Here is a 16,403-nt window from a genome sequence, read left to right on the forward strand (position 1 = left end):
CAGCAAAAAAGACTTTGCTTAGACCTCTAGAAAGAAGCAAAAGACGGGGAAGGTCTTTGTTATTTCTAAAACTCCTACGGGAAACCAGGCTTTTATGATACATACGCCGTGGTGGGTTACATGACTCCAGGGTGTCCCTGGGAGACCCCAGGGTCCCAGGTAGCATACCGACAGCCAACAGAACCACCGAGCAGACCAGCTGCCAGGCCTGGCGTGCAGTCCGTCCCACGGAGCCCGCTCACCTCCCGGTGCCAGGGATGCGAGGCCACAAAACCAGAGGCCGGCTCAGCAGGAAAGAGCAAGCTAGCCCCTCACCGCCTGGCCGCCTCACTCAGCAGACCTTGTACTTTCCCAGACCTCAGCTTCCTCCTTTCTAGCAGCTGGAGACCAGAGGATTTCCAGGACCTGCCCAGGACACTTTACAGTTATCTGATGTCCCTGCAAGAACCAGCATTTGCAATGCCAGCCCTGCCAGGAGACTTACCCTATTTACAGCAGGTCCGAAATAACCTGCACCTCTAGAAAACAGTGTCTGAAACCAAAAGAATTTTCTGGAAAACCCTAAATTTACCTGAAAATTTAATTAAACAAGAATTCAGTAAACTGAGGTCTCATTTTACTCATCTGCTAATGCTTCAGAGACTTAGAAAGTATCCCCAATCCTTAATAAACGCAGCCATGCCCACACCCCGGGGACCCCACACACTGAGGCTGCCTGGAAACGCTGCTCACAAAGCCACGGGACCCACTGATCCCCAGTCTCCAGGAGAACGCCCAAAGGCACACACACACAGCAGACAGGAAAAGCAAAAACCAGTATCGCTTTAAGGTTCTCCTAGGAATCCACGACTGTCAGAATTTTAAATTGGTGATAAAGAAATCCAGTTTCCTAATCACACTACAACCAAGACCAGAGTCGTTGTGGAGAACACCACGAACCCTTTCTAAGTTAAAGGCAGAGGTTTTCCGACAGGACTTACCTTTCTCCCCGGCTTCTCGCGCTCGTGGCTCCTCTCCCTGTCGGGGTCCCTGGAGCGCTGCCCGTCCCGCACCCTCTGCCGGGCCCGCTCCTGGCCCTTGTGTCGCTCGCGCTCGATCTCCCGGTCTTTCCACTTCTCCTCCTTTCCGCCCTCGTTCTTCCGCTCGCTCTCCCGCTCTGCGCCCTTATCCCTGGCCCTCTCCGGCCGGGCCCTGTTCTTGGCCCGCTCGCTCTCCCCTTCGTGGCACTTGTCTCTCTCGGGATCTTTGTGTCTGTCTCGTTCATTCTCCTTGGCCTTCTCCCTGTCCCTTTCCTTTTCTCTTGGTTTGCTTTCTTCCTCTTTCTGTTTTCGACCTCCGCTTGTATTCCTCTCATTTATTTCGGAGTTTCTTCTATCCTAGGGAAAAAAAAAGCTGGATGACAATATCACTTATAAATGTCTACCTGAACCACAAAAAGCCTCATTATTTCATTTTCAGATGCACGTAACTTGCATTCACCTCTTTATCCTTATGAACCCTGGATGCTTCCTCCCTCACGTTCTTATTATCCAATTCTTGAGGTTTCGACGTCAGTGAGGACCTTCCTTTTGTTTCCACCTTCTCTCCGGCTAACACTCTCTTCACCGCATCGTCGCTGGAGAGCTTGTCCCAACGTGAGGAAATAAAATGCAAGGTTGCGATGAAATTAGTACATTTAATAAACATGAATGTCAACATTCAAAGATTGCTCATTAAACGGAATCTTTGTCTCCTAATGGATTTCAAAGGATAAAATATTAAAAGGAAATGAACGTTACCACAGACAACGTACAGCATCTCCTCTAACCGAGCCCTCCAGCACTCCTGCGGTAACCGCACAGTCCACTAAAGCTAAATGAACCCTGGGTCCCTTCTACCCAAGGTGCCAAGCGTGGACGTGTGTGCTGTTCAAGGACACCAAAGCTGGCCACACGACTCTACGACACCCTTCGCTTCTCACGGGGCCACAGAGGCCCAGCACCGAAAGGGCCTAACGAATGATCTAACCGGAGCCCCATCAAATGCCAAAATCCCTTCTGCAGCATCCCTGACCGCCCCCGAGAGTCTCTGAACACCTCGGGTCAGGAATCCCACTGGCCACACACTCCCGCTTTCCGCAAGCCTGCGCTGAGTGACTGCTACACGCCCGGCACTAGACCGCGGGCCGAGGACACGCTGCACACCAGCGAGGCCGCCAAACACAACAACCAAAAGTCAGTGCGCTGGGGGAACACGACGGGGGTTCCAGCAAGAGCAGCCAATCCCACACGGCTCCCGGGAAGCAGCTCCGCACAGAGAAAGCAGCAGCACAACTGAGGGAGTGAGACCAGGGCAGGAACCCTCAGGGCTGCAGGCACAAGGTGAGAGATGAGAGAAAAGGACCAGAGGAGACGGGCTTCGTGAGCAGTGCACGGAGCTGGGGGCGAGGGATTCAGCAGGAAGGCTAGTCAGATTTGCTTTTTGGAAAGATGAGCAACGAGAAGGATCTGGGGGTGGGGGCGGGGGACAGAGGTCAGCGCACTGGAAGATGAGCCTCTGCGTCTCCATGCCTTGGACCCAGCACACCAGGGCGAGGCTACCCTGAGGCCCCGGGGGCCAGTCTGATCCCACTCTCCATCTCCCACTGCTGCTGTGTGAGCTGAAGCCCACCTTTCCCATCTTGGTAACATGGAAGGTGAGCCCTCAGCCCATCAGGTCCATGAAGGGCTCTGTTAGTCATGCCCTTGATAAAGGTCCAACTCCGCTCCCCTGGGGGCTACTCAGATCCCACAAAGAAGGCAGGCCCTGGGGATGACCTGCTCCTACGGCCCAGCTGGACTGTGAGGGAGAAGCCAAGATTCCAGCCCTTGGTGAGGATCTCAGGAAATCCAGTCCCTGCACAAGTGAAACGGGATCTCTTTGAAGGCAGCACAGCTCTGCAAACACCCACCAGGGGAGAGGGAGGGATGGAGGGGAGGAGGGAAAGAGGGAGGGAAGCAGACCCAAGAGGCTGGAAAGGCGGGCAGAGAACAGGGACATCCCACAAGCCCCAAAGATGAAGAAAAGCAGCTCCTCCGGCCACCCGGCTGGAAACAGTCACCTGCCCTGAAAGGAGGCCCAAAAGGAGAAAGGATGCAGGGCTCAGCAGGCTGGGCACGCAGCCTCCAGCCACGTGCCCACGAGCAAAGTGCCTGTGGAGTCCCTATTTGATGCTGACAGCTCGTAGACCCTGTGCGTAGCACTGCCTTATCTGTTTCAGTGTACAGCTTTAAACTACTTCTGCAACTCTGAGGCTCCAGGAGAGGTGGGGTCAGACTGCAAGCACAGGGTTAAAACCCCCTCCTTAAACACCTCAGCTCCGCTGCGTGGCCTGCCCTCCCCGTCTGGTCATCCCTCCCGCGCTGGCAGCTTCCAGCTCGGGGGCGGCGCTACCTTGTTGAGACAGCACTTTCCGATTCTCTGGAGCAGCTCGTTGGTCCTTTCAGGCTCGTGCCCGGCCACGATCCGAGCCGGTTTTGCCAACAGTGGCTCTCCGGAGACCATGACCACCACGTCTATGGCCTTCTGAAGGAAGCTAATTTTGGCGTCTTTATCCTGAAAGATTTCCATTTAAAACACAAATATTAAAATACTTCAAAAAGAGCTTGCATTATCTTCAGTATGTCCAACAGGCACAGTTCCCGTTTAGATAAAAAGCTATTTTTAGATGTGTGTTAAATTTAGAAATCCTGACTCTTTATAACAACAACCACCAAAAAAAATCTTCGGTAAAGCTTTTAGCTGTAGGTGGTGGGCTAGCATCATTAACCTTTGGAACACTCATTCCATTTCTCCAGGATAACGTTAGCGTGCTAGGCAGCTGCCGCAAAGACCACGAAGTGAGGAAGGGAACCTGGCAACGCCCAGAGCCACCAGCCTCGCATGCCAGCCACAGGTCAGCCGTGAGCGAGGGGCCACCACAGCGCACCACTCACAAAAACCCTGTTCACGAAGGCGAGCAGGGACAGCGCCTCAAACCTACCTTAACGTTATCGGACTTCATCTCGGCGTCTGTGTAGAGGCCCTTCATGAAACCGGTCATCCTGATCACCTTCAAAAGATAAAGCGAGGCCATGGTCAGCGCCCCACGGGACAGCCCGTGCCCTGGCCTCACCCACTGCCCACGCTAAGGGCCGCCTGGATCTGTCTACGCCCAGGACGTCATTCATCCACTGACGCAATGAGCACTGAGCGTCTGCCATGTGCCAGGCCTCGTCCCGGCAGGAGCCAGCCTGGTCCTCACAGAACTCAGCCTGGCTGTGACAACAGGTGAACACAATGGACCCGTGGGGCTATAACGGGTCCAGGTGCAGGAGGCCCCGGGGAGTCGGGGAACACTTCCCAGAGCAAATCATATCTAAACTAAGACCAGAAGCTTACGGGAGAAGAATTGGGGGAGCGAGTATTGAGGAAGCACGTGACAGGCAAAAGAAACAGTCCCACAAGGTCCAACTAGGTCCTGTTCACGGGGCCAGAGGAAGTTCGACAAGAGGAGCCTGAGGCCAGGGAGTCAGCACGGGCCTGACTGGATGGCCTTTGAAGCCATCAGGAATATGGACTTAGCCTCACGACCACGAGGAGGCCCCGAGAGGTGCACAGACAGGAAACGGCCTCCTGTGAGGACGGCTCAGGGCAGTGGAGAGCGTGGACTTTGGAAAGAAGAGGGACTTCCCAGCCTGGGTTTCTCCTCACCACTGTGTCACTCACGTCCTGGGACACAGGGGTGCTCTGTGCCACATCACTTTTGTTCTCCCCCCACCCCTTCCTCTCCTCAGTCAACCTGGACCTCCCAGCTACCCCTCAGTCAGGCTTTGGGGGTGGTGATGTGTTCCGTTCCTCCCCACCTCCAGACACACCAGGGACCTGGCTTCTCTCAGACCAGAGGTTTTCAAAATGCGGCAGGTCGCTATAAAGTCAATGTAATGGGTAGCAGTAAGCATTTTTTTAATAAAACACATAAGAAAATATCAGACTGCACTGTATGTAGTTAGGATGAATACTGCCTATATGTGTGTGTCCTGGGTCAGATATAGAGAGTATTTATTACCTTAAAAAAAAAAAGACAGTCCCACACTAATATTAGGCTCCTTCTCTGAGACCAAGCTACAACTAGCTAGCTATTAATTAAGCTAGCTTTCATTCCTCAAACTACTTAACAGCTGTGCTGGTTTTCTTCCTGACAAGACGGGTGGAATCTTAGGAGTATCCTGCATTTAATATTCCTGGAACTTCTGCATCCTCCAAAGGAAAAACCTTTGGAGTTTTTTCCAGTGTGCTGACAGTTAAACTTGTGAGCAGTCATTTTAACCAACAAGAGACATGAATTTCGCAGGATCAGTGCTTCAATTTATGAAAGAGGCAGAGTTGGTTTAGCAGCAGCTAAAATACTAACAGGGAGATTTGAATACAATACTCAGGGGCAGTGAAGAATTTTCGTACAAGGATCTGCACATATTATCTGAAAATGCTTTCCAGATGTCAACTGTCCTAACATCTTTATTGAGTAGGTGACAATTAACGTATTTATCTTTACACAGGTAGAGAAATTAATTTTGACCTTAGATTAGGAAAAAACTGAGGAAGAAAAGCAGACCAGTGGATCCCGATTGGGAACACGGAACTCCTTCCCCACACCCTGGCTACCTGGCCAACCAAGCCGATTCCTGCCCGAACCTTCCTCCTCCTCTGCCCTTCCAGGAGGTGGGGACAGCAGCCACCATGAGCCCAGGGCCACACCAAGACCCACAGGACGAGGTATGGCCCCAGCCTCCTTCCTGGCTCTGTTTCAGTGAAGAGATGGGACTAACACAGAAAATGAAAGTGTGAGGCTGGGCGGCAACCGCTGTAGTTGGCCACTTACCTCCTGGCTAAGTGACTTGACCCCTCCTGGGTTAGAGGACGCTACCTGCCTACTTCACAGGGCGGGGGTGATGCAGCTCAAGGCCCGGCTCTCCACGCAGGCTCTCCACGCAGCCACGTCCCTTCCCCAAACACTGTCCAGGGCAGGTCTAAGTGCTGCACTAGCTTAGGAGGAGCGGGAGGCCAGTCAAGGCAGCCCTTGGGATGTGGGTGGGTTTCAAGAGAGCTGTAAGCACGATTAGGGTTTTTAACAGAGAGAGGCACACATTGTAAGCTAAGCTGAGATAGCAAAAACAAGCAAAGCAAAATTTGTGTAATTTCCAGCACCTGCTGGAAAGAGTGAGCAGTGAAGTTTAAGGACAAACATGGGGCAAGAGTGGGAGCCTGAGCCCCTGGACACCTGCAAGTTTGAGCTCTTAACTCCCCAAGAGCATGCCCGAGTTTCCAAGGTCAACACTGCACTCAGGTGTGCCACGGAAATGGGCGCTGCCACCCTGAGTTACAGGAGCCTTGACTGATTCCATTCAACAATGAATGTTTGTCGTGCACCTTCTGTGTACCGTACCCAGGATATGCCAACAAACAAGCTACCGTCCACGTCACTCAGGAATTCACCAGCCAGTGGGGAAAAGTTTACAGACGACCAATCTCAAGACATGCTCTGTCGTTTATCAGCAAATACTCACCTGCTCTTTTATAGCGTCTTCTTTTCAGGTCCCCTAAACCACCTTCAATCAATTCACCCACAGGTACTGATTAAGCATCCAGTATGTGGTGACCACAGTGGAGCAGGTGGAGGAAAACTTGGGGAGAGGGAGTTTATACAAAAAAAAAAGAATGATTTTTTTCTCCCGGGATTTGTAAGCACTCTCCACATGCTAGACACCGCAGCAAAAAAAATCACAGAAACAGCTTTGCCAGGTAGAGTGGAAGATGTGCTCTGAGAGATACATGGGTAGGATGGGAAGAAATAAGAATGCTCCCCAAGGGGCCGGGAGTCTCCCCGGAAGAGGGGGCTCAGGGGGTTGGCGCGAAGGGGAGCACAGGGGTGAGAGCAGAGGCGCCGCGGAATCCGGCCAAAGCCCGGCTCCTCGGGCAGGGGACGCGCTCAGCGACGCGAGGTCCGACCCTGACGCCAGCCCTGGTCCCGACCCACAACCCGGCAGTGACCCCCGACCCGCATCCCGGCCCTCACCCCGACCCCCACAAGGGCCCTGACCCCCGGCCCGCACCCCGAGCCCCACAAGGGCCCTGACCCCCGGCCTGCACCCAGACAGCGCACCGGGACCCCGGCCCCGACCCCGACGAACCCCGGACTGCACCCCGACCCCCGCCCCGGCCCGGCGCTCACCTCCGTGATGATGTCGTGCAGGTAGCGGAACGGGGGCTTGTTCAGCAGCTTCTCCGTCAGCGGCGGCCTCCGAATCACCTTCCCCAGAGCCTCCTGCGTCCGCTTCACCACCGCCGCGTTCATGGCGGCGCCGCCCGCGTCTCGCCGGCCGCCGAGCCTAAACTCCGCTACCCGGCCGCCGCCGGCCCCGCCGCCGCCGCCAGGTCCGGCCTAGACGCGCCGCTCGGGTTTCCATCCCACAGTGCACCGGAGTCGGCCAAGGCGCGTGCGCGGGGCCGCGGCCCTCGGTCGCCAGGGCGGCGCGGCCTTAGCAACGGACCGGCGGCGGCGCCCCGGGCCCTGTCCGACTGCGCGCGCACGCGGGCGGTGTCTGCGGTGTGGCTGCCTCAGCGTCCCTGACCGGTGACAGCGCCGAACCCCTCCACCGCTCAGCAGCCTCGGGAAAAAGCTGTTCGCCCCGCGTTAGAGGAGCCCTCCCGAGGACTGGATAGCAGCAACACAGCTTCCAAGATTCATTTCAGGGGGACTGGACTAAGTTATCTCGAAAGACACATACCTTATCCTGTTGTTACTTAACATGGCTTCTTGGAAGAGTAACTCCTTTTCTCTGAGGCTATGTTTCTGTTCCTATAAAGCAGGGATAATATGTGCCAGCCTCCCTAACTCCCAGGGAGATGAGGACCAAACGATGCTTCAGGGCTTTGTAACCAGGATGAAGCCGCTCCCTTGTTGTTCTGCCAGGTGTCTGTGGTTCTGTCCCATCTGTCTTCCATCCGCCACGCACAGGCTCACTGCAGATACTTCTATCAATATTGAAGCTTTGTGGTCTGTTTTTAGTTCTTCTATTGGATACCTTTGTAATTTTTATTTACATTCATTTTTACCATTTTCAATGCGCTCCATTCTTTATGTGTTCTTTGCTCGAGATGTATCTGGATGTGGAGTTTTTTAACTTAAAATTTATATTTGACTTTTTAAAATATTTATTTATTTGGCTACGTCAGGCCTTCGTTGCAGCACGCGGAATCTTCGTTGCAGCACGCGGAATCTTCGTTGGCGGTATGTGGGATCTATCGTTGTCGCGCTCCTTGCGGCGCGCGGGCTTCTCTCTAGTTGTGTCGTGCGTGCGGGTTTTCTCTTCTCTAGCTGTGGCCTGGGCTCCAGAGCGCAGGGGCTCTGTACTTTGCGGCACGCAGGCTCTCTAATTGAGGCGTGAGAGGTCGGTAGTGGCACTCAGGCTTAGTTGACCCGCGGCATGTGGGATGTTAGTTCCCCGAAGGGATTGCACCCGTGTCCCCTGCATTGGAAGGCGGATTCTTTACCACTGGACCACCAGGAAAGCCCCCGATTATTATTGACATTCAGTAAAATGCACCCATTTTAAGTGTACAGCCTGATGCGTTTTGGTAATTTTACACGATTATGCTACCATCACCACAATCAAGATACAGAACAGTTCCTGTACCTTAAAGCATTTTCTCGTGCTCATTTGCAGTTCATCTCCTCCCCCACCCCAGCCCCAGGCAACTGCAACTGTCATTACAACCATGCCTTTCCTAGAGTTCCATATAAATGGAATCACACAGTACATAGTCTTTTGTGTTTAATTCTTTCCTTTCTAATGTTTTGAGATTCATCCATATGTCATTCCTTTTTGCAGCTGAGTAGTATTCCGTAGTACAATTTGGTTATCTGTTCAACAGTTGATGAATATTTGAGTTGCTTTTATTTCTTATTATTTATGAATAACACTACTAAGACCATTCACATACAAGTCTTTGTATGAACATAAGTTTTCATTTCTCTTGGATAAATACCTAGAAATAGGATTGCTGGATTGTATGGTAAGAATATGCTTAACTTTACAAGATACAACCATACTGTTTTTAAAGTGGCTGCATCGGTTTTCATTCCCACTAGCAACGTATGGGATTCCCAGTTGCCCCATACCCCCTGGCAACACCTGATGTGTCCGTCTTTTTAATTTTAGCCGTTCTAATAGGTATGTAATAGTATCTTATTATGGTTTTAATTTGCATTTCTCTGGTAATTACTGATTTCAAGCACTTTTTATGTACATGTACACTTTTCATTTTCACGGGCATTCATATATATTTGGTGAGGATAGCCTACAAAGTATCATTCAGGCATTTATTGAATCACTGCTGTATGCTGAGTATTGTTTAGGTGCTGGGGATTTCTGTGGAACTACATACCTTCTAGTAAGCAACTTCCACAACAGCAGTTGTTCACTGCTCCTAGGACCATAGCTCTCTCTGCTGCTAACTGCATCCAGGACCATGTGAGCATTGGTTATCTAGCCAGAGGCCAGGTGAACGGCCAGAGCTCATCTCCCTCCAGCAGTGCCAACCTCATTTCTTTCCACACTTCACCATGCAGGTGGGCTGGCTGTAAGAGACTTTACTGAGAGGTTGAGAGAAGCCTAAGAGGTGACAACCTGTGAGGGAAGGCATTTGATAACGCTCACTGTGTAGAGCTCTTCCACGGTCCATGAGGAAGAAAGCCCCCGGAGAATCGTGCTCTAAGATTCCCTCCCGGGTGGCCCTCGGCTATTAACCCTGCTTCCCAACTTCCAAGTCCACCCCTTGGCCAGAGCACCTCCATCCTCTGGCCCCCGCCTTATCAAATCTTCCTGACTTTCTGGGAACCCCACTCTACCCATGGGAGCTTTTGTTTTCCCATCCATTCCCTTTCGCCCAGCAGTACACTTCCCAGAGTCTGGGTTCTCCTGTCCAGACTCACAACCCAAGGTCTTGGTAGGACAGTCCCCTGTGGCATTTGGCACCTTGGTCCCTTGGGTGATGGTGGACACTGTGAACCAGGCTCCTTCCAGGGCTCTCAGATTCCTGTTATCCTCCTTGTCGTCCACACACTTATCTTTATCACACATGTATCCTGTTGCCCAAGAGCAAACACTCGTTCTTAAACCGTCCATCAAACGCCATAAAGAAGCGTAAAACAGTTTTCCAACTGCCTCGCCATTTCTGAGCGTCCTCACCCACGCTGACGCTAGTACTTCAGTCACGATGGAGAATGGTATTCACTCCCTTCCCCCTCCCCGTCCACCACCCGACCCCACCTCAGGCCCCCTGGAAGTCTATTAAAAGGGGGGCCATAATGGGACTGTGTACTTCTTCATGGCTGGGCCCTTAGTTCATGAAGCTTGGCCCAAAGCTCTGCGGTGATTAAGCCCTTAGACGAGGATGCACCAGCTTCCTGCCCTCCAGGCGTTAGGGAGAGAAGGAAGGGGAACTCACTGGCCCAGGGCGGCCAGGCCCCCGGGGCCTGCAGCAGATGCAGAAGATGCTGTGGAGTCTGAGAGCCGGAGCGTCCCACCCAGACCTCTTCCTCCACCTGCCCACCGTGGCCAAGCTGGGAGCCCAGAGTCTCCCGTCAGGGGCACCCACCTGTGAGCTTTGAACACTGGCTGGGCTTGGCCTGAGCAGGGGCAGAGGGGGAACTCAGGGAGGTCAGTGACCTTGGCCTCTGACCCCCAAGTACCCGGCCTTCTCAACAGAGGCTCCCCAGCCTCCTGCCCAGAAAGTTCACGCCAGGCAGAATCCTCCTCTGGGCCCGGAGCAGCCAGGGCAGCTGTGGCCAGTAACCGGCTTGTCTGTGAGCAGTGGGGGAGGGCGTATGGCTGTGGAGAGTCCTCTGGCCCCGAGGGTCCACCGAGGACCCCAGCCAGTGCCGCACGAGGAGGAATCGTGTTTCTCCCACAGCTGTGGGGAGTAGGGGGACTTCTAGGCTTAGGAGGCCCTGTAGAGGCCGGAGGGCACAGGCCTGGCCCCTCTCTGCGGGACCGTGAGAGAGGGTGTGAGATCTGAGATCTGGGACAAGGGAGCAGGGTCACCACCCCGCACTGAGGGCCTGTCTGGGCGGAGGTGACTGTCGAGCGGACATGAGTCCCTGTAGGTCACGTCCTTAACACTGTCCCTAGGTGAGTCCTCGCCTCCCACCCGGAAGGCAGGTGGGCAGGCATTCTGGGGCCTGGGAAAGCAGGGCTAGTGCATGCAGCTAAGGATTCCTGCCTCCAGGAAAGAGACCTGGCACCAGGGCCTCAGGAGTCGGGACGGGAGGAGGGCGCCAGCCTGGGGCCTCCAGTTCTGGGGACTGGCTGCAGGGAGTGGGGGCTCTGTACCCTGAATGCCCCTAAGTTCCTCAGAGTCATGAAAGGATTAGAGAAAAAGGCAGAGCACATAAAAAAGTGTCATTCATAAAAAAAGATAATTGATTGAATAACTAGAGAAAATCACAGCAAAGAAAGTGTTTGAAACATAAAAGCCTGGCAGGAGATGCTTTTGAAATCGGCAGTTTCTGAATGAATGAATGAACCAAGTAACCGTGGCCAGGACTCACCCCAGGAGGGAAAGTCCACAAAGCAAGGTGGCTTCCAGGCCCTACCTTCCCTTGCCTGAGAGGCGAACATTCCTAGAGACAAAGGCCCACAGAGGCTGGGGAGGCCCAATCCTGAGCTCCACATCTGAGAAGAGCCCAGAATGTAGGTCAGTCAGAGGGACGGGCTGGGAAGCAGGCACCAGGAGAGGGAGAAGTGGCCAGAGCCTGGGGACAGCCTCAGAAGGGCAGGTATCAGTCTGTATGGCCAGTAAAGTGCCTTGCTGTATACTCCATCATCTAAGCCACGAGGTAACTGACATCATTTTGTGAAATCTGAGGGGTCTGCCTAGAAGGCTTTGTCCCCTCCTCTCCAAGTGAGCCTAGAAGACAAAACCTTCTATCTGTTCCTAAACTTGCTAAGATCATTTCTGCCCCAGGACCTTTGAACTTGCTGGTCCTTTCAGCTGAATAACACTGGTCCCCCAGATCTTCATATGGCTGCATCCTTCCCAATATTTGGGTCTCAAATTACATGTGACATCTTCAGAGATGTCAAAAGTAAACCACATCTGAACTCTCCAGCCTGTTATCTTTACTTTCTTCAAAGTACTGATCACTCTCTGGAAGTAATTTTTAAAACTCATATCTGCCTTTTCATTTTCTGTCTCCTCTCCCACCCCAGTTGCCCCCCAGAAAGTGAGTTCCATGAGTACAGGTTGATTTGCTCACCTCTGAATCCCCTATACCTTCAACATTGTCAGATGCATACGATACTCAATACCTATATGCCAAACGCTGACTAGCTTATGCAGTTAGTAGAATTGCTCTTTCCTAAGGGCTCTTAGTAACATGGTTCACTTATACCGCAAGTTTAAATGAAAAAATCAAACTATGATGTTATGTGGACAATATGATCTCAGTCATGTTAAATGTGTACTTGTGTGAGTGTGTTTGAGTGTGTGAATAAGTCCAGCAGTCCCAAGGTTTCAGAGATGATCTTGGAGTTGGGATAATGGGACATTTCTCTGCTTCTTTATACCTCATTGTAATTTAGATTTATTTCTCAATAAATAATAACTTTTCAATCAAAAACAAAAGTTAAAGGTTGTCAGAGGAAGCCCCCACTTAGGAAAAACCACAGTATTGATGCCTTGTTGGTGAATGTTCTGGGTGCCCATTTATACCCCATTCAAATATAACTACATCTGGGCTTCCCTGGTGGCGCAGTGGTTGAGAGTCCACCTGCCGATGCAGGGGACGTGGGTTCGTGCCCCGGTCCGGGAAGATCCCACATGCCGCAGAGTGGCTGGGCCCGTGAGCCATAGCCGCTGAGCCTGCGCGTGCGGAGCCTGTGCCCTGCAACAGGAGAGGCCACAACAGTGAGAGGCCTGCGTACAGCAAAAAAAAAAAAAAATATATATATATATATATATAAAACTGCATCTAACAGGATCATTTAGGAGACTGAAGTTTACCTGGTACTGTTGTGAGTTCCCCAAATTAGCAGTGACCAGCTGTCACTTTACCTGTAACCAGCTGTGTGACTTTTTGGTCAATTCTGGCCTTTTTAGTCCTCATCTATTTCACCAGGAAAGCGAGGGATTTGAATGAGATAAGCTCAGACGCCTCCTCCAATAATTATCCCTAAAGACAAGCCCCTGGAGCAACGCCCCGCAGAAGAATCCGGGCTGAGCTAGATTCCACCAGGATTTTCTTAAACCGGGATCTCCCGGGACCTAGAGATCTGATGGAGGGCCCTTACATCCATGAAGACACAGACAGAATAATTGTTCAGGGCACCTTCCTGGAGTGGAGGAGGGGGGCGTCCACGGCTTTCCTCTTATTTGAACAGAGGGGCTGTTTCTCAAACAAAGGGCAAGAATCATCTGTTGTCAGAGACCCAAGCAAGCCCTTTCCAGGAAAGCCTGGTTAACTAGTGTCCAAAGTCAGTCAGGGTTTGCCCGAAAGCATGAGGACAAGGTACACACATGGACTTGGCGCTTTCTGCCAGAGTAGGTGTCACAGGAGGGCAGGCGGGCGGGTTCCGAGGCCTCAGCGCTGCCTGGCGCTGCCCCTCCGCCTCGCTGGGCCCAGCCCCTCCCTCCGGAGTACCTACCACACACCGTCCACGTGAGCCACACACCGTGAGCCACACACCGTCCACGCCTCAGAGCGGAGTTTCAGAGCACAGCTTCTGTCTGAATCATGTAAAAACTGAGTTTTCCACGCAAACTATGCCAGCCTGCCACCCCTGCAAGCCCAGTAGGCTTGTGGGTCATTCCTCGGGGAGCTTCCCCTGACCTGCACCTCCGGGTGCCTCGCCAGGTGGCCCACGGCCGCCCATCAGCTTCCTCCGGGCTGCACCTAAACGAGAAATTGTGTAAAGGGATGTACAGTGTCTCCTCCTCGCTAGAACGCAAGCTGCAGGAAGACAGGAGCCTGCTCTGCTGTCTCCTCGGTACACACGGTGCACCTTGGCTAAATGAGCCAAAGTCTGAAACCACTGTCACGGATGCTGTGGACGGCCACCCCGATGCTTCTCGGACCAAAGCCCACTCCACAAGGAGTACTGGTCCTTGTTGGCTCCCAGCTAAGCTCCTCTCTGGGGAAATTCAACCAAAGCGGCTTATCTCCCCCCTCTTCCCCCCGGGGAGTCCCCATTCGAGTTGGGGCTACAAACCCACTTTCTCAGGGACCGCCACCTAATATAGTTGCTATCAGGAGTGGTCTGGGGAAGCAGCCTCTAACCTGAGACTTTGAAGCGGAATCACCCACTGGCCAGCTGAACTGAAATCCCCATGATTAATATAAGAGTGGGAGAACTGAGCACCTGGTGCAGTAGGGATGCAACTGTGAAAAATCTCCCCAGCGCTGGAGGGATGGGAGGCCAGCAAGAGGGCACTATCTTCAGCATCTGAAAGAACCATGGGGTCAGTTGGTGGCTGTGGGGTTGCCAGGGCAGTGGATAAAGACAATGAAGGCCGAGGCTGAGAGTCAGAGGACCTCCTTGGCAGGTCGTAAAGAAACCCTTGTCTCTGCAGCCAAAGATCAGAAATAGCTGAGGATCAGGTCCAACATTAATTTTTTTTTTTTTTTTTTTTTTTTTTGCGGTACGCGGGTCTCTCACTGTTGCGGCCTCTCCCGTTGCGGAGCACAGGCTCCGGACGTGCAGGCTCAGCGGCCATGGCTCACGGGCCCAGCCGCTCTGTGGCATGCGGGATCTTCCCGGACCGGGGCACGAACCCGTGTCCCCCGCATCGGCAGGCGGACTCTCAACCACTGCGCCACCAGGGAAGCCTCAACATTAATTTTAAGGGCAGTGGAGCTCCAGAGAAGGTTTATTTCTCAACTCCAGGAAGTCTGTTCTGCCAAGATGAGACGTGTGACTGGGAAGCCCTGGGACTGAGATTTGAACAGGACATCTGGATTGATGTACTCAAAAATCTAGAATCCCCACATTCCCCTGAATCTTCTGGGCTTACAGAAGTGGTCCACTCCTCCCCGTAAAGGGCTTCTCGAAGACAATATAGAGGTCATTGCACGCAAGACAGCACTCACCTTTCTCGGGATCCTCCCCACTAGCCCCCTCCTGTCCCCAGAGTTGTCACCAGGGTCAAGTCATGACATGACCTGCTGGGAAGAAGGCACTAGACCCACAGGAGCTATAGGGCCCAGCAGAGCCTGGAGGCCGTATTTGGGACGGCATCCCAACGTGCTGGATCAGCAGGGGATAGAATGAAAAGTTGGATGAGAGAGAGTTAGTCACTGTGGCAGAACTTCTGCCATACAGTATAGGATTTACGACCCTGGCAAGGACCCAGGGACACGGGACTAATCATCTTAGTTGTTAGTATGGTTCTTGAAAGCCTGCAAAACGCTGTGGCCTTCACTAAATGAAGGAAAACTGCCGTCCCTGCCACGGGATATGGTGGAGAAAAGAGTCAAAGGCTCAGAGAAGTAGTCCTGCTAGAGTAGATGCAGTATGTAACGCCAGCAAACCCACCAGCCAACTTGCTTCCATGGGGGGTCCTGGTGCATCACTTCTTTTACCAAAGCAGTGACTGGTGAGAAGTGCGCCCGGCGAGGGCTCATGGTAGGGAGATGCTGTTGTGAGTCTGAGCTCCCTGGTAACAATGGGGACAACAGGATCTCAGAATAATAGAGGCCAAGCAGCGGTGCCTAATGATCAGAAACAGGGTAGATACAGTTACAGTAAAGAGTGGCAAGGTTGGCGTGGTAGCCAGCAGGAGGTGACATGCAGACAGCCATGAAGATGGTGGATAGAACACAGTGTTCCTAGGGGCCAGATACACAGGCAGTGAGTGAGGTTTAAAGAAATCAAAGATAATCCAGAGGCTGAGGGTTTCTGCCCCCAATAAAATGCCTCTACCCCTTACTCACTGTTCAGACCTGGACCCCACTGACTGAAGGAAAGCCCAGATTCCCGACATCGCTGCCATTGTATACAGTCATAATCTCCCCCAGTCTTTCTCCAAAGAGACCTAAGGTCACTCATCCGGGTAACCCTACACTGGGGGGACAGGGGCGGGGTACACACAACCATTTCAAGGAATATTGGATGCAGGGTCCTGGGGACCTGAAGCGTCATCATGGCCCCTGTTAGAGGGAGGGCATTTGGGGTCGAGTGATAAAGTCCTGGCCAAGATTTGCTTCAGTTAGCTGTAGGTTTGTTTAGATTTTGTTAGGTCCCCTGAGTGTACGGACCCACCTGGTGGTCATTTCCCAAGCCCTTAAACGCACAGTTGAAATGGACATACTTAGCAGGTGTTGCCCAGGTCCTTGGACTGTGGAATAA

The 16,403-nt window shown here is 52.7% G+C and overlaps 1 protein-coding gene across 4 annotated transcripts in view; it reads right to left on the reverse strand.

Annotated features, from left to right (window-relative positions):
* The window catches only part of TRAF3IP1 (TRAF3 interacting protein 1), a 67,493-nt gene extending 60,033 nt beyond the window's left edge, over window positions 1-7,460 (reverse strand). For all 4 annotated transcript variants that reach the window (XM_030859393.2, XM_030859034.2, XM_060301619.1 and 1 more), the window contains exons 1-5: window positions 7,229-7,460; window positions 4,001-4,069; window positions 3,412-3,573; window positions 1,480-1,623; window positions 981-1,376 (exon numbers count right to left, since the gene is read on the reverse strand). In XM_030859393.2, the coding sequence (XP_030715253.1) occupies window positions 981-1,376; window positions 1,480-1,623; window positions 3,412-3,573; window positions 4,001-4,069; window positions 7,229-7,351 (894 nt within the window). In that variant the 5' untranslated portion in view covers window positions 7,352-7,460. The remainder of the gene's footprint in view (window positions 1-980; window positions 1,377-1,479; window positions 1,624-3,411; window positions 3,574-4,000; window positions 4,070-7,228) is intronic.
* Window positions 7,461-16,403: the final 8,943 nt, after the last annotated feature.

This window comes from Globicephala melas, chromosome 7, assembly GCF_963455315.2.
Source record: "Globicephala melas chromosome 7, mGloMel1.2, whole genome shotgun sequence".
Taxonomy (NCBI): domain Eukaryota; kingdom Metazoa; phylum Chordata; class Mammalia; order Artiodactyla; family Delphinidae; genus Globicephala; species Globicephala melas.